Below are 22,233 nucleotides of genomic sequence, written 5' to 3' on the forward strand. Positions count from 1 at the left end.
TTGTTTTTATGCTGTTTTTCCTTTAGACATTTCAAGTATCATCACAATTAAAATTCCAGAAGATGGCTTAAAATATAAAAGGTCACCCAAAATCCTTTTGCTGTCTCCTGATTCTCTGCCTGTATATATGCATAAATTGTAAAATTTGTCTTTTATTCATAAAAGTTGAGGTAAATGAAGTACTGTGTCATGCACATTTTAAATAACAAACAAGTATACCTTGTATTGTTGACTATCAGATGTTCCTAAAGTTGAATATGGCATATTGGCCCCATTTTCATATGACGTTGAATCAGTAAAATTCAGTGGTCCATTTCCTAGCCTTTTTCACATAGCAGTCATCCTTAGTTCTTGATCTTTGAACATGGATGTTTGTATGAAAACACTTACATGTTACAGAAACGTAACACTTAATGAATACATTCTGTCCCTCCTCCCTCAGCTGACCTCTACATAGAACTTCCACTTTTCACTTTTTGATTCTTTTTAAGCAGAATACTTCCCTACCTTATCTTCTAGCTATGTTACATGAAGACTAGCTATATAAGTGTTAGCTGAGCCAGGCATACTGGCCACTTGTGTAACCCAACTACTCTAAGATGTAGGAAGAGGATCTTGAAACACAACAAGGATAACTTAGGGAGAACCTGTTTCAAAATGAAATAAATTAAAAATTGGTTTTCACTTAGTGTGAAAACCCTTGTTCAGTCCCTAATATCACACATACAGAAAAAGATCAGCTAAGTGTAGGCATTGGTACCTGTGTGGTTTATACAAGCCTTGATAGGTTTTCACTCGGGAAGCCTGAATGCAGTATTGGCAAAATTGACTGTGTCATCTGTATTTGCAAATTTTTCAACAAAAATATTGGTACTTGTTAAGTGCCATACTTTGGCCTTCGGTTAGATGGTGTGCTAAAAAAAATTGAAGATGAGTAAAAATTTGTTTTTACCTTCATGGAACTTTTTCATCTGTTTTCATTTTAAGATTTTTCATTATATTCCTTGAATGAGCTGCTTTCAATATTGAGAACTTTCACTTATATGTAAATAATGTTCAGTAAGTTAGTTTTATCAACTAGGTTTAACATGAAACTTGTTAATTCACGTTTTAGAAATGTCTGTCTTATGAGTCACAAGGCATAGAGATTGTTTTATTATCTTCTTCAATTTTTATTTTTATTAGTGTAATTGTTAATGCTAGTTTAAATGAAGGTTGAGAAGTACTCAAGAGTTTAAGTTTGGTATATAAAGGTCTAAGTTCTTTTCTGTGTTTGTTGTTCTGTATGGGGGATCGGACTCACAGCCTTGTGCTTGACAGGCAGGTGCTTATGCTGCTGAGCTAAATCCTTGGCTAAAAGTCTAAGTTCTTAAGTGAAGATGCCAACCTGTGATCTAAAGAGCTTAGGTTTTGATGATGAATACCATGAAGTTGAAGGAAATAGTATTGAAGGACAAAAGATCCTCGTGCTGAAGTGCAGTACATGAAATAAAAGCAAACTTTTTTTTAAAGAGAAAAAAGAAAGGACATAAAAAACAAAGCAATAAAAAGTAATACAGAATTTGAAGAAAAAAATATACAGTAAGAAATCACTAGTTAATAGGTTACATATTGTCTTCTTAGAAACAGTTGTCCAAATTATAAAATTAAAGCATATAAAGTGGACATTCATACAGTGATATTGGAGACAGTTCTGTTCAATGATCCAACAAAAGCTCAGTAATATGGTTTTCCATCCTACATGCTCAAACATACCTGCGGTTATATCCCTTAGTCCACCTTCCTTTCCTCTCTTTTTTACAATAGCAATTACACTTTTGGGGTTTTATTACTCCCACGGTTCTTATTACCTTTTTTTTTTTAAGAGAATAAAACCCAACGTGACTAAGCAAAACAGAGTCAGAAAAGAAGGATGGGCATAGTACATGATGCAAAAATAGAATATCAGGTGATCAAAAGTGGTTACCATTGTGTCTTTTGCTATTTTTAAATTGAGTTGTCCATATTATCAGGTATAATAGAATTGATCAAAACAGTACAGAACAAGACCAATAAAATCTATACTGGAGACCTTACAGGACTTCAAAAGAAGATAAGTGTCAAACCATAAGGGGCATCATAGTATATCTTACTGCCTTCAAAGTGGTTGCCTATATCCTCAAACTTGATACTGTCAAACAAAATAGAATATAGTATAATCAGACAGAACAAGATGGGGAGAGCAATACTGGGGATCAAATCCTTTTTTGTTAATAGGAAAACAAAAAATTTACTATAATATGTCCCGCTATTTTTTAATTTAGTTTTCCCTTAATTAAAAAAATGAGAAAAAATAGATTAATTTAAAAAGGGGGGAAGATTGAGATAAAAGAGGACATTGTAACAGAACGCAGGTCAGAACCGAACAATTTAAGCATCATTGTGTTTCACCACCAGATAATCAACATAATAGTAGTCACCATAGTGCCTCTTTCCTTGAATTATTTGAGTGTAACCTCATATGCTATAGCATCAACATATCAAGACAGTGTGAAGCCATTCAAGAGAATGAAAGAATTACAGGGTATTTAGAACCAGCTTATAGAAAACGAACAACGGTTTCTATATTATCTCTTTGCCTACAAAGAATTTTGTTTATACTATCGCATATGGTAAAATATAGTAAGATACAACATGTTAAAACCAGTGGAAACAGATGTACAAAAGCTTGATGGGACTTCAAAACAAGATGATATTAAGTCAGCACTAGCTTCTATGTTGTGTTGTTTTCTTCAAAATAGCTATTCATACTATCACAGATACTAAAAATTGAACAACCCAGGTTAAAACCATTGCAATTAATGAGTGAAAACATTATATGGCTTCAAACCAATATGATTGGGAATCATGATTATCACATACTTTTATGTATGCTTATCATTTCTTACATTGGGGAAACTATTCAGTATTTATACATGTGAGTTTGATTTATTTCACTTATAAGTATGGTTCAAGCTGCATCCATTTATTTATAAATGTCTCAATGTGTTCATTCTTTATAGCTGAGTAGTACTCCATTATATAAAAATACCACAACTTTTTTATCCATTCCTCAGTTGATGGACACTTGGGTTGTTTCCAAGATCTGGCTATTACAAATTGCGCTGCTATAAACATGGGTGCACACATATCACTGTGGTATGATGCTTTCAGTTCTTCTAGGAATATGCCTAGAAGTGGTATAGCTGGGCCAGATGGGGCATCCAATCCCAGCTTTCTGAGAAGTCTCCAGACTGACCTCCACAGTGGTTGCACCAGTCTACACTCCCACCAACAGTGCAGGAGAGTTCCTTTTTCCCCACAGCCTCTCCAGCATTTGTTGTGGGTGGTTTTCTTGATCTTGGCCATTCTTTCAGGAGTGAGATGAAGTCTCAGTGGTTTTAATTTGCATTTCTCTATAATGACTAGTGATTATGAACATTTTTTCATATATTTATTTGCCAGCAAACATGATTTTTAACTTCTAGTGTTGTATTGTCTGATGAGTGGCATACACTATATTCCCCATTCCTCAGTTATTTCCTACTCAGCTAAATGCTACTCAGCTAGAATAGGATTTGCCATGAGGAGCTTTTTAATTTTCATGTATATATATTTTTTGCAAGTAAGTTGCACATATTCATTGAAATTAAATCAGAAATATAGATTAGCAAAGTATCATATGAAATGCATAGTAGTGAAAAGTAAACCTCTCCCTGGATACATAATTGGTAGCAGTTTGTTATATTTTTACATTAGGTCTTTCTACTGTAATATCTATGTGATTTATATACTATATATTTTTCTTTCTTCCTGCAATTCATGTTTCATTTTGTAATCTGATTTTCTTTTCAATGTTAGATTGTTTGGGGCACTAGCAGGTCGGGAGTGAAGAAACTTTCAGTCTTTATACTTCCCTCTATTTAAAAAAAAAGAATATATACTTGGCCAGAACTTTGAGTTTATTTAAAAATTTCAAATAAATATACGCATGTGTATTATAGTATCAGTTCCTAGTTAGAGCATGATTGAACAGCAGCTTTAGTTGAAATAATCTAAGCATGCTAAGAGAAAATTCTTTTATCTAGTATGTTCATATCTGCTGCATATTAATTATTTACAATAAAAAGAGTACTTCACCGATTTGGTAAAACCGTAGGATAATGATCCCAGAGACCATCCCTATGTAATATGGTTGCTTGCATAATCCCTAGCATTTGGTAAGGCCTAAAAATCTGAGCTGAATGAGTGACTAAAGAGAAGAAAGAGAATTCAGACGATGAGGCGCTTCATTCCCTTCCTCGTGGTGAAGTTAGCCATCTCCTAAAATGTAGTTCTATCTATAAACCCTGAAAACTGTAATTAGTGCACAAAAATGACTTTTAATCACTCAGGGATGTTCCTTGGCTTTCAAATAAGCCGGGTATTATTGGGTTTTTGTATGTGAGCAAACTCCAGGAAATTTGTGACTTTGGCTTCATAAAACCTTTTTCTGATTGCTTAGTGCTGTGCTTCTATCTACAAGTTAAAAAAAAAAAAAAGAAAGAAAGAAAAAATAAAAAGGTACCATTTGCCTTAATTTTGTCTCCAAACAAGTAGCTAAAAGAGAGATGGTAGCTCCAGGTCACCTTCTAACATCCTCCTTTCTCTCGCTCAGGTTACCTCCTTCAGAATGATTCCCTGCAGAGCAGTGCTCACTTTTGCCCGATGTCTGATCCGGAGAAAAATTGTCACCATGGACAGTCTAGAGGACTCCAAGCTGTGCCGCTGCCTGACCACCATGGACCTCATTGCGCTGGGCGTTGGAAGCACTCTGGGTGCTGGGGTTTATGTCCTTGCCGGGGAAGTTGCCAAAGCGGATTCTGGCCCCAGCATCGTCGTGTCCTTCCTAATCGCTGCCTTGGCGTCCGTGATGGCAGGCCTTTGCTATGCTGAGTTTGGAGCCCGAGTCCCCAAGACTGGGTCTGCCTATTTGTACACCTATGTTACTGTTGGTGAGCTGTGGGCCTTCATCACTGGCTGGAACCTCATTTTATCTTATGTCATAGGTACGTTTCAAAAACAAATCTCAGTTGTGTAGAAAAGGCACTCCTAAGGAACAGGCCCTGGTGTTCAGTTGTAGCCTGCATTCCTTAGTTGCTGGATGCATATGAATGAATTGCCTAGTTCCTGTATGTCTCATTTTTCTCTAAAATGACTTTTTCTAATTGCAAATAAATTCTGGGTTTCTGCTTCATCTCTGAATATGTCTCTTAAAGGGAGCTGAAATTCCTGTTTTTTAAATAAGAATTTCTTTATTGCTAATGAAATCACTACCTGATTCTGTACTTACAAACTTGGGCATTTGATTACTATTACAATATTATAAAATTAGCACATATAAGGGTTTTTTGGTCATTTTTTGAGAGGGTCTCTACACAGTTCAGGCTGTGCTTAGGCTTACTTTGTAGCCCAGGCTGTTTCAAACTTGCAAATGATTACAGGAATAGCATATAATTTTATAATGTGATTACAAATTTTATTGAATGTGAACTAGGTCATGGTAATCTGGAATGGAGCAGAAAGTGATGTTAATTTTCTGCCAGTGACTTTATATTTCATGCATGTTCTGTATTTTGGAAGGTACATCAAGTGTGGCAAGAGCATGGAGTGGTACCTTCGATGAATTACTTAACAAACAGATTGGTCAGTTTTTCAAGACATATTTCAAAATGAATTATACTGGCCTTGCAGAGTATCCAGACTTTTTTGCTGTGTGCCTTATATTACTTCTGGCAGGTAAGAAAACTATTACTGTAAATCTTTCCCTGTAATAGGCTAAATTAATTATCTAGAAAAGTAGGTTACTACTAAATTTGGAATGTGAGTTCTCCAGACTACGTCTACAAATTCCTACACCTAAGTTATTGTTGGATGTCTTTGGGCTTCATCACTGGCTAGAATCACATTTTACCTTACAAGATAAATGTGTTTCAAAAATAAGTCTAAATTGTATGAAGTGGTGGCAATAGCACTTCTGAGTCAAAGATACTTGGCATGAACTAAATAATAAGATGGTGACGTCAGTTTTACACTGATTGGAGGTTTGCAGGAATGACTGAAGATTCAATAAGGAGGAACATTTAATTTCATGCCATGATTTCATCAGATTAAAATGAAACTAAATATATTTATAAGTACACTATTTCTAGAAGACATTCTGAGTTTTGTCACCATGATTTCATCTGTATAACAAAGGCAAAGGAAACAAAAAGATGGTCTGTCATTTGTTAATGCAGATATTGTGTAGACACACATACGTGGTACTGGAATTATCCCATGGTTATCAGTACTGTGGCACAGAGATTAGAAAGAACAGGAATCAGAGTAGGAGCAAGCAGATTCTCAGTCTTTCTCTGCTATTTAATTACACTTGAAACTTAAATTTACTTAGTCTCCATCACTCAGTTCACTCATCCTTAAAATGAGTCCATTGTTTTACTTGGTAGGCAATCATCACCCCGTGACAGTTTTTATCTTCTAAACATGACTAGTCCCTACTGTCCCCTATATTTGTTTTAATTACTTGAACTCCTGTTGAGATATTCTGGTCTGCAGTCCTGTTTAAAAACCCATTGAGGATACCACTAAGCGTAAAATCTGTATTTCCTCCCATTTCTTACTTGATTTATCCTGAGTAATCTGTCCCTGGTCTTCCTATCTGGATGGCCTTATTTATTTCCTCCCTGGGCGAGAAGTGTGTGACAAGAATGTCATTCTTTAGTGAAATGTTTACCTATAAATCACAGTTTTTAAAATTTTATTTTAAAAAGAAAAAAAGCAAAAGAGTTAAACAGCAACAATAAACCCAAACCAATAACAATATAGGTTTTCAAAACAGAATGAAAGAAATTTAACAATGGTTGTTATATTTCATAGTTATCTTTTTTCAAAGAAAGAAAAATTTTAAAAATGGAAAAACAGAAAAAAGGTAGAGCAATACAGAATTTTAAAAAATTAACATCATAAAATTGCTAGTTGATATATTATACATTGTTATCCTAAAAATAGTTGCCAAGTCACTAATTCAAAGCACGAAAAATGGCTAGACACCCCAACATTGACTGTGCTCAGTGATCCAACAGAAATTTAGCAATATGTAAATTACAGCTTTAAAAATATTTTTCTTTAAAAAGTTTCATTAAAAAGACTATATAAGAATAGGGACAGGAATGTAAAACTTATTAGGTCTAAAATATTTTACATTTTGCTTTTTATATCAAGAAAAATTACATCCATTGTTTTTTATCAAATTTTTGCTTATTTTGGTTTCTAAACAATCTAGCTACCATTAAGTTACTTATTTATTTATTTATTTATTTATTTATCATTTTGTTTTTTTTTGAGACAGGGTCTTGCTATGCAGTTCAGACTGGCCTTGAGCTCACTTTGTAGCCCAGGCTGGTCTCGAACTTGCAATGGTCATCCTGCCTCAGCTTCCTACTGCTGGGGTTACAGGTATGCGCCACCAGCTCTGGCTCAGTAAGTTATTTATAGCATGTTTTATTTAAGTGTGACAGAATAAATAAAATATTTATCTGTATGTCCTCAAGGCTAAGAAATACATAATTGACACATGTAGTTAGAACTGTTAATTGCATGGCAGGACTGAAGCTAAGATATTACCCTGTTCATTCACCGTCTATTTCCTTGAAATGCAGTCTAAACCTACATTAGCATCGTTACTAGAATCTTTGAGGATCAAAACCCCATTATAAATCTTAACTACATTGTAATACCAAATTCTTGTCAACTGAAACTATTAAATGTAATTTTATTTCATTAAGGAGACAGGGAATAATATGCAGCACACAGTTGAGATATTTATGGTCTCTAAACTATGTAGCAGTGGGAGATGAGGCTGGAGAGTAGGTACATCCAGATCTCCATATGGATGTTGAGGAACTAATACAAAATGTGAAATGTGATGTGGCTTTGTGCTTCTCTGATGACTATAGCTGTGGTTTTTGACCTAACAATTATCTGTAATTGTACTAAGCCTACAGCTTTATGTCATATCAATATAGTTTTTATTATGTGATTCTGGGAATTACACAATTATAAGAATTAAATTCAATGTTTCTCATCTCTGCTTGGAGAATTCTGGCTATGTGATGTTGGGTAGTATGGATATGAGGAAGAAGCCAGTAAATCTGTGGCATAATCCTTTCATATCAATCATTGCTCCAGCAGCAAAACATCAACTGTGTTAGGTCTATAATTTATATTTTATGCTAGATGGATTAAAGACACTGATATGATGTGTATAATAATTGTAAGTATTAATGTTAAGGGAGATCTTACCAAAAGTAGAAACTAAAAAGGAGATATGGCTGGGTGTGTGGGACATGCTTATAATCCCAGCACTCAGGAGGTTGAGACAAGAGGATCCCCATGAGTTCAAGACCAGCCTGGGCTACACAGTGAAATTAAGGCCAATCTGGACTACATCCATCTCAGGAAGAAAAAAGAAACTAAAAAGGAAAAATGTGTGGATGGCTCCAATAACTTTTCTCTCTATGTAATGAACAGTAAGCACATAATAGGACAAAGAATATAACTCAGCACTTTCCTAGCACGCCAAGGGCCTGGGTTCTGTCCCTAATACCACAGAAAAATAAAGTTACTTTAAAAAGCAAATGTTAAATAGGACAAGTGTACACTGTAATGCTTATAGCATTAATATATAAATAAATCTTATAAATAAATATGACCAGAATACCCAGATTTTAAAAAAATGGGCAATGTAAATTGGGACCAGATTCTTTATATTTTGACAGTATAAGTCAAAAGCCTTGTACAAAAGTACATTTCCTTTGATACATGATTAACTTATAGAAAACTATTGCAAGAAGAATTAGTGTAGAGAGAAGTTTATAAAAGGTTGGTGATGTCAGTGCCATTTATAATTAAAAAATAAAAACCTAAGAGTGATCTAATCGTCTATAAATAAAGGATTAAAGTATGATATCTCCGTATAGTAGACCATGCAGCTGTCAAAAATGACATTATAGTTGGGCACAATAGCATGTGCCTATAATCCCAGCTTCTTGGGAGACTGAGGAATGAGGATCCTGTGTTGAGGATAGCCTGGGCAAAATGGTAAGACCCTATTTTGTTTTTTGTTTGGTTTTTTATTTTTAAAGGTGAAATTATGTTTGTTGATGTGGAAATGTGTGGGTATGCTCTTCAGTGTGTAGCACTCTAGTCAGAGGACCACGCTTGATGTTTGTTCTCTTGATACTTCTATGTCTTCAACTTCATTATTTTTACAATCAGGGTATAAATAAAGTCACTGAAATAGGAAGAGATTTAACAGAGAACTTTTGGCATAACAGTTGAACTATTTTCTCTTCTTGTGCTCAGTAAATACGTACCAGACATATTATTAAGCTTTGAAGAATATTTTGTAATCTTTAACCTGAAAGTAGCTTTTTAGTAAAGCATCCTATTTACATTAAATATCACTGTATATTTACCTGCCGTTGGTAATAGCCAGTTACTAGACTGACATATTCTTAGTGTGAAATCTCCTGTTAGCTCATTCTGCCTCTAGAAAGCCAATGGGTTATGTTTAGAAGACATCGTTTCACGATTAGATAACTAATTAGTAGGCTAGAAATGGATCCATACGAGTTAAATGCATGAATGCAGAATACAACAGTATTCTGGATGCTGTATTTGCTTCAAAATGCCATTGTCTTTGCTGTAGATAAAAAGTAACAGACCTTTTCCTTTTCCGTAGGTCTCCTGTCTTTTGGAGTAAAGGAGTCTGCTTGGGTAAATAAATTCTTCACAGCTGTTAACATCTTAGTCCTACTCTTTGTCATGGTTGCTGGATTTGTGAAAGGAAATGTGGCTAACTGGAAAATCAGCGAAGAGTTTCTCAAAAATGCATCAGCCCATGCCAGGTAAACTATTTAGAGGTTTTTCCCTTTAAAAAAGAATGTCACAATTCGGGATAGAGCACGTGAAGGCTCTGGCAGGAGCAGCCGTTCTCAAACTTCTCGAGCTTCTTGCTCCTCTCTGCTCCAGACATGAAGGCGTAGATGTGCTCACTGTGGAGCCCTCTGAGAAGCCATCCCTGTGCTCGTTCCAACCTCAGCCTCTGCTTTGGGTTTCAGGAGAGGAAGGACAGAGCCTACCTACCGCAAGCATTTGTCCCTGTTCCCCAGTTTACCCTCTCAATAACAACGAGTATTTTTGAATCTGCATCCTTTAGATTTTCCTTTGAGACCACCATTCAATTTCATTCTTTCAGGGTTTTAGTAAATTTCAGTTTTTGTCTTCTGGGGAGTGTTATTAGTTGAAATAGGTTACAAAAACATAAATTATATGGAGTAAGGTACATCTGTCTGTAAGTCTTTCTCTTTTTGTTTGCTTGTTTGATTTATTTTTAAGGTATTGGGGATTTAACTAAGGGCCTTGCATATGCCAGACCAGTGCCTCATCACTAGCTATAACCCCGGCATTTTTTATTTTAAGACGAGCTCTTGCTACGCTGCCCTGGCCATCTTTGAACTCCTGCCTCAGTCTCTTGAGTGGCTGAGATTACAGGTGTGTACCACCACACCTTGCTTTGTTATATTTCATATATGTAATTCATAGTCATTCTAGTAAGAGAAAAATTAGAGTCCTCTGATTTTGTACAGTTTTTAACACATAATAGTCAACTTCAGTATTACTAATCAAGCCTAGCAAAGTTTTTTTCACATTTCCACTTAGTGACTCCATTTCTTAATGAATTTTAAAGATGTGTAGTCTCCCTTATTTTGTGCTTCATGAGTTGAAGAATGAATTCTTATAGAAAAACTAAGGAAAGTTCATACGTTATGGCACATGGTTCATGTGTGGGGTCTCTGTCCTCAAAATTCACCTTTGTGTTGCAGACAAGGTGAGCCAGGGACCATATGCTGCTGGGGGACTAGCCTCTAGGTGGACGTCTGTGGCTGTTATGGCTTATATCTAGACATCTTCCCAAAGCCTCATACAATCATAGGTAGACTTTTTCAGAGAAGACTGAAGCTACAATGTGTAACTGCTTCATGGTGCAATGCTAGGATTAAAGGTGCCAGGGTTAAGGGTGTGTGATCACTAGATAACCCACTAACAGGTTTGCACCACTCTAGTCAGGGGTGCCTAGAATATAAAAGAGGCATAAAAAGCTGCTAAGGTCGTTTGCTTGCTGGCTTTGCTACCTTCTACCCTCTGTGGACTGTTTCCCCTCTGGGATGCCCATCTGCCATGCCAGCCAGTTATGGACTGAAACCTGTACAAACTGTGAACCAAATAAACCTTTCTCCCTTTAACTTTGGGTGCCAGGTATTTTGCCTCAGCAATGAGAGAAAAATAAGACAGTGACATAAGAGAGTGATTGTGAGGGTTCTACCACATTCTCTAAAACAGGTTGAAATCATGATGTGTGTATTTTACCCATATCAGGTTCAAAGAGTAGGAGAACATATAATTTGAGACAGATTCCTAGAAGGAACATGTTCCTGTGAAAATGACTTTGCAATGTGTTTGTTCTCTGTCTTTTAGAGAATCACCTTTTGAAAATGCAACGAGTATCTATGGGGCTGGTGGCTTTATGCCTTATGGCTTTGCAGGAACCTTGGCTGGTGCTGCTACTTGTTTCTATGCCTTTGTGGGATTTGACTGCATTGCAACAACTGGTAAGAGCAGTGGTAAGAGCGGAGGATGCAGGCAGAAAGCAAGGCGTTCTCTGGACCGCAGGAGTCGCTGTGTGTGAAGCAGAGGCTCAAGGAAAGACAGCTCGTTTGGGGACAAAGAGCGTGCTAGTTCCAGCTCTCTGTGACATCTGCTATATATGATTTTTAAAAAATAAGACACTTGGGTAAACTCTCTAAGCCTTGGTTTCTGCATTGGTAGAACTGGGAGAGCAGCACAAAGGTCGCCAAAGTACACATCCAACAAATACTTTGCAAACTGTGAAATATGTTACATATATAATTTGTGATTATTGTCCTTAAACTGGGGATGTGCTGTCACTCCCAAACGACTATGTTCTTAAACCATCTTTTCCTTGGCGGACAAAGCATGCTGTCCTGTTACAACAAAGTCCTCACCATTGAATCCCCCACGTGCACCTTCTAGCTTCCTGCCATTGCCTGGCCTCCTCACTCATCACGTTTGGGGTACTTCGAATGTCAAATCTTAGGAAAAGGCCACAGAGAATCCAGTTTCACATGGATGAAAGAAGTTTCTTTAAAGCGTTCAATTGTAGAAAGTCAAAAATGTCGCCGCAGTCGTTTAGTCGACGTGGGTGTGTCTTTTTCCACCTGAATTGAGTCTGCTGTCCCTAACTGCTTAACAGTGCTGATACATCATTTTTCCCTCCCAGAAATGGGGATATTACTTGTATGATTTCTCTTCCCCTTCTGGGAATTGGATTTTTATGTAATAGAAATAAGTGAATCACATTAAGAAAACAGAAGGAAAAAAAGCATGAGAGAAAGAGTTTGAGCCACAGTAAGTTGTTTTGCCTAAAAACGGCTATTAAGCACACACCTTCTTTGTTTGTATTTCCTTAGGTGAAGAAGTCCGGAATCCCCAGAAAGCTATTCCTATTGGAATAGTGACTTCTTTGCTTGTTTGTTTTATGGCCTATTTTGGGGTTTCTGCAGCTTTGACGCTTATGATGCCGTACTACCTCCTTGATGAAAAAAGTCCCCTTCCGGTAGCGTTTGAGTATGTTGGATGGGGTCCTGCCAAATACGTGGTTGCAGCCGGATCCCTCTGTGCACTCTCCACAAGGTACATTCCATTGTCTTCAGAACAGGCACTGTTTGGGTTCCTGCAAAGTATAGTCAGCGTCTAAAAACTGCTTTTGTGTGGTTCTAAAAATATCTTACCATGAGGAACATATTATGCAGCTATGTATTCACTGAATAGTTTGCCCAGAATTATCATTGAAAGTCTTAAGTGATTTTAAAAAAAATTAACTCTCCCCCATCAGTTAAAAGGGAATTTTTCAAGATACTGGTGTTGCAAGCTTCCATATAAGTATAGATAGCATTGATACGCATACGAGAACAGGTCACACATATTTATGTCTGTTTATTGTAAAACTTTAGGATGCTTGCTCTAGTATGTCTCTTCTGGCTTTGGTGTACCTTGGAGTGCTTCAGACAATCTGAAACTGCTGCAATCTTGACATTTTCTTCAGGCCTCATAATAGTCTGTCAGCAGGCATGCAGCACATGCCTGTAATCCCAGCACTCCGGAGGCTGAGCTGGGAGGTTTGCCACAAGTTCAAGGCCATCCTGAACTATATAACAAAACTCTGTTTCAAAAAAAAAAAAAAAAAAAAAAAAAAACAGTAACAGTCTGAGTAGAAGCTATATGGCCTATCATTTTAAAATAGACATGTGTCCTTGTACTATATAATTCATCAACCTAGCTGAATTTTTTTCTCCAAAATTTCTTATATTTTCTAGGGAAAATAAGATTGTCAATTAGGAATTATCCCCATAAGCCAGGTTCCCTGGCACATGCCTGTCACCTCAGCTGGGCAGGAGGCTTTGGCAGCAGAATTGGTAGTTCAGGACCAGCCCAGGCAAGTTAGTGAGACCTTGTCTCAAGGGTGGGGAGGGATGCAGTATAGTTCTGTGCTAGGAAGCTTGCCTGCTAGCTCATTGCTAGGGCTAGGCTCAGGCCCCAGTACCACAAAACAGAAATGTCTTAACTGTGCAGACCTGTGCCATCGTGGTCTTAGAAGTGATGGATGGAGATTCATCTGTGGCCAAGCTTCACTCACCCTTATGGAAAGATGAAATTGGAGTTTTTAAAATCAGATTTCCTGCTGGGTATGGACCTCCCTGTGGGCAGCTGCTGCTGCCAGAACTGAGGCCAGCAGTGACCTTATCTGGACCTACAGTGGGGAGCCAGGGATCCCACCAAGGTTTCAGATCCCAAGAATAAACTTTTAAAAATAAAATGTTTTACTTGTTTTGCTTGTATGTAATTTTTTACAACTAAGTTATGGCATGGTGCAACCAATTCAGTAATTCTAATTACTGATTAAAAGTAATTCAAAAACACCTTAAGCAAAAATTATCTTACTAAACTTTGCTGTTACTAACATTTAATTTTGGCTACTTCTGTGTATTCAATTTATGGTAAGTTTTTTTAATCTTTCTCCTCTTTGATTATTTTATTATGTTGAAAATTACTAATTTGATCAAAGATCAAGCTATGTGATTTTAAATTGTCATATAAATACATAATTATTGAATAAAAGAGGTAACCTACTATGAGGTAAAATTAATCTCTTCTTTGATTGCATTTTAATTTAGAAATTTTATTTTTCTGGATTATTGCCACTAAAAATGTCATGATGATATTGGTCGGGTTTTTTGAAAAGTCTAATTTATTTTAATTCAATAATAATCACTGGTGCATACAAATGAGTTACAATGTTTTTAGACTGATAATTTGGTTGAGCAAAGATCTGCAACAGAATAATGAGTAGCATGATGGTCAGGATTGGCTAATATTTTTAAATGCCCAATTATAGTGCATTTAAAAAGTAATGACTTCATAATCACACTGTCGTGCTCCTTTTTATGTAGTCACTTAATTTCAGTCTGGTTTGTAATCATGCATGAACGTGTTTGCCATACTGCATGTCTTTGCTTTTTATTCAGTCTTCTTGGATCCATTTTCCCAATGCCTCGTGTAATCTATGCTATGGCGGAGGATGGGTTGCTTTTCAAATGCCTAGCTCAAATCAATTCCAAAACGAAGACACCAATAATTGCTACTTTATCATCGGGTGCAGTGGCAGGTGAGAGAGTTGACTTTTCTTAAGAAAAAGGAATCTTTTTCTTCAAGGCCTCTGAAAAAAATAGAAAGTTAGGTGGTTTTCTGTTTTGATTGTTGTTAAATTTTCGTGCCTGTTTCCATGTTGAATTTTTTGGCTGTGTATTTTAGTGGGTTTAATCTGTACCTATATATTTACCTGTTTAGAATAGTACTTTATATAACTCACATGTGGATTGTGGATTTTTCTATTCTAGTCTTTTGGGCTCTATGTTTCCTTTACCCCGCATTCTGTTTGCCATGGCCCGGGATGGTTTACTGTTTAGATTTCTTGCCAGAGTGAGTAAGAGGCAGTCACCAGTTGCTGCCACGTTGACTGCAGGGGTCTTTTCTGGTAAGCTTTGCAAACATTGAACGGGAACATTTCGTGCGCATGCGTGGATTTACACAGAAGATCTGCATGCTGTGCATGTAAGTTAAAAACAAAATTCTGGGTAAATTAGTGGATGAGCATTGAAATTAACATGCAAAAATTGTGGTGGTGGTGCTGCTGTATTGAAATTCATAATTAACTGATGATCCTTTGGGGTGTTTATTATTTCATTGTTGTGATTTGGGCTTCTAACAAATGTGCAAAAGATTCTAAAGATTTTTCACTATTTTTAAATGAAAAAGCACATACAATTCTACTTTTGATTCAGAAAATTTTAATTGAATAATTAATTACTTAGTTTTGGTAATATGAACTTAATGACTCTGGGATTTTTTATTAGTACATATTTAAAGTACATGCAGTTTATACTCATCTTGGGGAGTGAGTAAAACACTAGAAGTCATAGATATAAGAAAGGATTTTCTAAACAGAACCACAATTGCACAAGAAATAACAGCAAGCACTAATAAATGGGATTACACCAAATTTAAAATCCTGTATAGCAAAGGAATTAATTAGTAGAGTGAAGAGAAAAACTGTAGAATGAGGAAAACGTTTTGCCAGCTATTTCTCAGAGGACTAATATCTAGAAAATATAAAGGACTCAAAATAGTTAGACCACATAAAAGACTGACTCAAGAAACAGGCAAATTAAATGAATAGATACACACTTTACAGCAAAATAAGTACACATGGCCAGCAAATACATGAAAAAATGTTCAACATCTCTGAGAGTTTAAAAAGACTACTTTATTCCTTTTTAATCATGCATGACAAATGCCAATGACACTTAATAACTGGCCATTGTGCTTAGTGCTCCTAATAGGGTGGGCACCCATGGTTCCTGGGCGTCCTGCTCCTCTCCAGCCCCACTGGGAATCTAGTAGTCCTTTAGATGGTTTGGATATGCAAGTTACATTCACAAAATTCAGACTGCCTACATTTTGACATGTCTTGATATTCATGCAAAATGCCTTTGGCCAGATTGTCACAGCATGGAGAAATTTTCAAAGACTGTAGACTAAAAGAACAGCCTTAAAGGTGCTGTTATAGGAAGCAAGAATAAATTTTAGCAAGCTTTATAATTATATAAATGTTATAGTCTTGATATTAGAAATTTAAATCAAAATGATCATTTTATTAAGGCTCTGCAGTGTTAGGAAATTAGAGAAGGCTAATTAATGTCTTATATATGAAGTGGATTGTCTTTCAGGATTAGAAAATGTTTACCTACCTAACTAGCTTTATTTTAGTAGCAAACATTTTTAATAGCACTGACATTTGATAACATGTACTGTTTTTGAAAGGTCAGGTCATGTATTTTGTCAGGCTTATATTTCTGTCCCCATAAAATGAAGATTCTGCTAAATGATCCACAGCCCATTTTATGATTAAAACAGTGTATTACATTAAAGATAGTTCATAAATATTTCTTGACAAGAATTACACATCTTACTTAATACTTAAAACTCGTTACTCTTTGCAGTAAAAATCTAGCCCAGTAATAACTATTTTGTTTTCAGAATTTTAAAAATAATTTATCCTCTTCTTCAGGAAGAATGAAATTTAGCAGAATAAAATACTGACATTAATAATTAAAAGTAGATGGTTATAACAGAATAATTTTTAATGTTCTAAAACACTATATTTTTGTTGCTGTGTACTCCTGTACCTTATTACTTTGTTTTTAATTTGAACCAGAGAGCCCAAATGGACAAATAATAATCATTTTTTTTCCTTTTTTGGCTACCTCACTTGAGGTGATCCTTAAAAGACATACTAAAATTTTAGTAATCTAATATGTATACTAGCAATGAAAGGTACTACATGTTGTGTATTTAAAAAATGTCCAGCATGTGTGAGGCCATGAATTCAATCTCCGGCACTGCAACAAATGAATAAAGAAAAGATCTGGTACTGTGAAAGGGGTACACATAGAAATGCTGGTTTAGGTAGAACTCTGCCTCCATCAAGTGATTGTAGCCTTCTAAATTAACCTTCCCATAAGATGAGGATGTTCTCATTAGTCCAAACCGTGGGAAACTGTCAGGGTTTTGGTCAAAAATAGTCAAATATGCATCATTTTACACAGCCAAAATGAAATTTCCCACCTCAAAGGATCACTGACCTGAAGATGAGATCAGACTTATAAACGTTGCATAGAGGTCTGGAAGACCACATCAACTGAGCATAGTGTTACCTACCCATTAAGATAGGGACTGCTGTGTGGTAAATTAAAAATCCAAGTTGATATTATAGTTTACCTCCTAACTTTATTGGCATTTGGTGTTCAGGATCACAAATTTTCTCTTACATCTACTTAGAGGGTGTAGCTTTAATTTAGTAAGAGTAAAATTTAATAAGATATAGGAGTAAAATTTAATTTAATAAGTAAAATTATATCAGAAATTTAATTGCAAATCATTATTTCATTTTATCAAAAGTATTTTAAAATTTTTTTGATTTTATGTTACAACTTTTAATACAACTGAAAATTGAAATGATTTTTCACTTCTGTAATGAAACTGTTTGAAATTTTTTTGATTTGAAAAACAAGCTAGTCAGTATTTCCTAGCAATATTTTTCTTCTGATGTGTCTTTATTTGCAAGAGAGCTCATGATTCTCTCAAGTCTTATTAGCAGTTTATGTGTCCTAAAGTATGAGTTGAGAGACTTGTTATGCTTTATTTGACTCACCATTAGTGCTGAAACAAAACATGTGCCAGCTAATTGTCTCTGACTTAAAAAGTGATTGCACTGTGTGGAATTTCATCAGGAGGCTGTGATTTTACCTTTCTTTACTTTCTTTTCTTAATAGCTGTGATGGCATTTCTCTTTGACCTGAAAGCCCTGGTAGACATGATGTCCATTGGCACACTGATGGCCTATTCTCTGGTGGCAGCCTGTGTGCTCATCCTCAGGTGAGTTGCCAGTAATTCTGAAGGGGGTTCCAGGTGGCACACAGGGCGTAAAGACAATTGGATGGTGAGTTTCAAGCCCAGCTTCAGCAACTTAAAAAATAATTTTTCAAAGTGTCAGTGATGCAGTTTAGTAAAAGGTCCTGGATTCCACGTCCAGTACCGCAAAAAACAAAAGCAAATAACTTATTCATCCCTGTATTCTGGGGTTTTATACTGAAGATTTAATCAAAGAGGCAAAAAGATGTTCATGGGAAAGGTAAATTTACAAGCGAAAAAAATGCGACTCATGTGAATAACAGAATAGTTAATAGGTTTTTCTACAGAAAATAAAATGATATTTAATTATATGGATAAATATTTCTGTTTCAGAATACAAAGATATATATAACATCTGAATTTAATAACAAATTTATATTGAGAAGCAGTATGTATATGTATATACATATATACCGAGATGAAATTATACCAAGATGCAAATAGTGATTAGTTAGGGATGTTATGGGTAGTTTTAATTTACTTCTGCAAATTTTGTGTGTTTTTCTGCAGTAAGCATATTTTTATATGGAGAAAAAATTGTTACTTTCTAAAATAAGCAAAGGGTGCTCAGAAGGCGAGGAGCCTATGCTGGGAAGACTGAGACAGATATGAGGTGATGAAGTAGGTGATATCTTGACACAAGATGTAGAGAAAAAGAGTAAACTCATAAAGTAAAATTATGTACAAAGGATGACAGGTGGCTGAATGGTTAGACAGGCCTGTTTTGATTAAAGTAGAGGAGCCAGGTTGGAAAGTTGAGAGTTAAGGATAGAGAGACTGTGTGTTAGCTTTCTGTTGCTACAACAAAGTTTCTAGTGCTGTAACAACTTAAGGAAAGGTTTGTTTTGCTTCATGGCTTCAGAGGTTTCAGTCCATGGCAGCTGACGCCGTGGCTTCTAGGCCTGTGGCAAGGTAGAATCCTCATAGCAGAGGAAGGCCACTCACTTCATGGTAGTCTACACTGTGTGTGTCTACACTGGCAAGGTTCCTCCTCCTCTTTTTCCATCTGGCCCTCCACGGCCTGCTGGGTGGTACTGCCTCACACTGCGCCGTGTCTCCCTGCTTAATTTGCTGTCCACATGCCTGTCATCCTCACAGACGTACCTAAGAATACATTTTACTTATTTCATAGGTGTTTCTGAATTTACTCAAGCTGATTGTCTAGACTAACCATCACACAGTATGATGAGGCTTTGAGTACCAACCCCTAGGAGACTATAGTATTCTATATTTCGTATTTAACTGGAGTTTCCATACTGTTTTTAGGTCCTGTGTTTCCTTTGGACTTAGATGATTTCAGAAATGATCATTTGATTGTCACATTGCCTCATCTTAAAATTTAACTTTTTTTTTATCTACTGTATCACTTTCTAATTAAGTGGCCATCTGAGGAAATTCATAGTTGTTGCAGATACTTCACTGAAAAAGTCTGTGAGCATGGTATGGGGCTGGAGTCATGAAAAGTATCACTTTACCACCCACATTGGGACTTTGTGGGGTCGCAGCCAGTGTCTTAGTGATAGATTCATTTGGGCCAAATATCCGAGAATAAAGACACAGGTATTTATTTGGGAATAGGTACCAGCCTGGTCTATGTTATGAGCAGCCCAAATATTCCCCTGAAAAAGAAGGTCTGGAATCATGTACCAGTGTGACCTCAAAAAGCGAGTCCCAGATCACCATGCTGCAAGGACATGGCTTCAGCCTGCGAACCCTCTTCAGCCCCTCTGCTCTGCCTACAAGACAATCAGCATCTCTTGTGAGCTTTCTGGTGGGATTCCTGGGTAAGTCATCTTCAGTCCGTGCGTGGTAAAGACCCAGCAGATATATGTAAGAAAGAGGACCAAAGGCCCCACGATGCCCTAGAATATGTTAGCTATGAGCCTGAGTCCTGTAACCTCCATCCACAGAGTCATTAGTATGTGAGTTCATGTTTATACTGTTAAGGTATGTTTAACATAACTTAATGATTGAAGAAGAAAGAAAGAAATTCTCTAAGGTAACACGGGCATAACTGGGATGTTTCATTAGCTATTAGGGTGCTCCACGTGTGAGAGCATAAGCCAGGCACACCTGCCGGCAGTGGAATGAGCCCAATGGGACAAGGAAGGGACATAGAAAATCTTGTTGGCTCATTCACAGTTACTCAATTATCCATATTTCCAGTGACATTTACTTAGCCTTATCTATAGATACCAGGCTTTCTGCTGGAAATACAGGACATTGAGAGGTATGGTGCTTGCTGTCACAAGGCTTTGTGGTACAATATATTGGTTACAAGCTAGTTTCCCTGTAATTCAGACTTGATGATGCAGACTTGGGATGCTGTCATTGTCTGAAACATGCAAAAGATGTCACTCACATACTAAAACTTGTCTGCATTAGCAGTCCGTCTTTATAACAGTTTGAAACTATTTACTGTCTCTCATTTTAAAAATGAAGATATGTACCCCCAACACATCCCACCAGTACCTGTGATATAGCCTGAGAGTAGCAAATGAGGACCAGAGGTGCATGGGCCGAGAAAGCAAGATGGTAGCTCCCAGTGTGGAGAGTAGTTCTGAGACATTAATGAAGTGAGCAATGCTTCTTGTGAAACTGACTGCTTCTTCTCACAGTGAAAGTAAGACAAGACCAAAGGAAGACTCTGTTTTTGCCAAAGTAGATAGGTAAAGCACTTGCTGAATCAGAATAGACTCCAGGAACGGAGAATCTAAGTGAAGCTTCATGCTGACTCTGCTTTGCACGCTTATCACTTTGCAGCGTTTCTTGTGCTGGGCCTGAGTATTCTGACCACTTACGGAGTGCAAGCGATCTCGAGGCTGGAAGGCTGGAGCGTCGCCCTTCTTGTGCTGTTCCTTGTTTTCTCCATTGCTGTTGTTCTCACCATTTGGAGGCAGCCACAGAATCAGCAGAAAGTAGCCTTTATGGTGTGTATCGTGAGGGTTAGAGATCCTAAACATGACGTACACTTCTGTGTGTGAGCTGTTGCCAAAAAAAGCACTGGGGATTTAGCTCAGCAACACAGCACCTGCTTGGCAAGCATGAGGTCCTGAGTTCAATTCCTGGTACCGGAGGCCAGGGATTTAGTTCAGCAGCAGAAGTATCTGCTTGGCAAATGCAGGAGTGTGATTTTGATCCCCAGTACAAAAAAGAAAAGAAAAGAAAGAGAAGAAAAAAAAGCTTAACACAAGTAATCAATGAGCAAGAATTTCAAAATTTTTGATGTCTCAGTGTTTTTTCCTTATTGGCTGGCTCAAAAACTCCCTTTCTCAAAAACCATATAGTAAATAATATTTTCTTTAATGTAAAACATCAGAAAAGTACTTTGAATGTTTTATTTTTAGAAATTTAGAACCTTCTCATGAGGATTTGTTTCCACCAAAAGCCCTTCCTCTGCATGTTTTTGTAACCCTGTGCCATTAGAACTAGGAGCAGGCTGGGGTGTAAGAGGGCCTCCTAGAAATACCTCCCAGGCTGTTGTTGTCCAGAGTTCCAGGGGATGACCTGTTGGTATCTGAATTATACAAGTAAACCCTAAAGTGAACCCCAAATGTCCTTGTACCCTGATGATGTTGTAGGTGTTACTCAGTTTGATAAAAATAATCTAAAATATCATTCTCCTTGTAGTAATCTCTAGGTTTTTATTCAGGATGTCTTTTTGTTAGAATACAACCTTACTGGTACAATCTGAAAGTATGTATGTCAAATGAATATCACCATCTTGAAATAATTTGAGTAGTGTCTTTTTAAAGTATGAGTACATTCAAAAAGATTTTTTTCTCCTTAGGTGCCATTCTTACCATTTTTGCCAGCATTCAGCATCCTGGTGAACATTTATCTCATGGTCCAGTTGAATGCAGACACCTGGGTCAGATTCAGCATTTGGATGGCATTTGGTAGGGGTTTTAACATTTTAGCTTTCAGATCCTTGATAGTCTCCACTTCCGTAGACTGTGATTAGAGAACTGCACATTGGCCCCTTCCCTGGAAATAAAGACT

At 36.7% G+C, this 22,233-nt stretch overlaps 1 protein-coding gene across 4 annotated transcripts in view; it reads left to right on the plus strand.

The window, feature by feature from the left end:
• Slc7a2 (solute carrier family 7 member 2) overlaps window positions 1-22,233 on the plus strand; it is a 66,257-nt gene that overhangs the window by 35,932 nt on the left and 8,092 nt on the right. For 3 of the 4 annotated variants that reach the window (XM_023564814.2, XM_063234609.1, XM_003469148.5), the window contains exons 2-11: window positions 4,676-5,066; window positions 5,641-5,796; window positions 9,803-9,968; window positions 11,599-11,732; window positions 12,612-12,834; window positions 14,727-14,866; window positions 18,093-18,195; window positions 19,810-20,015; window positions 20,995-21,161; window positions 22,022-22,130. In XM_023564814.2, coding sequence (XP_023420582.1) covers window positions 4,691-5,066; window positions 5,641-5,796; window positions 9,803-9,968; window positions 11,599-11,732; window positions 12,612-12,834; window positions 14,727-14,866; window positions 18,093-18,195; window positions 19,810-20,015; window positions 20,995-21,161; window positions 22,022-22,130 — 1,780 coding nt within the window. In that variant the 5' untranslated portion in view covers window positions 4,676-4,690. Of the gene's footprint in view, window positions 1-4,675; window positions 5,067-5,640; window positions 5,797-9,802; window positions 9,969-11,598; window positions 11,733-12,611; window positions 12,835-14,726; window positions 14,867-15,098; window positions 15,236-18,092; window positions 18,196-19,809; window positions 20,016-20,994; window positions 21,162-22,021; window positions 22,131-22,233 lie in introns of all 4 variants that reach the window. The other variant, XM_063234610.1, reaches the window with a different exon arrangement.

This window comes from Cavia porcellus, unplaced genomic scaffold (genome assembly GCF_034190915.1).
Source record: "Cavia porcellus strain 051 isolate PalLab524CR breed Dunkin Hartley unplaced genomic scaffold, mCavPor4.1 scaffold_24, whole genome shotgun sequence".
NCBI classification, from domain to species: Eukaryota; Metazoa; Chordata; class Mammalia; order Rodentia; family Caviidae; genus Cavia; species Cavia porcellus.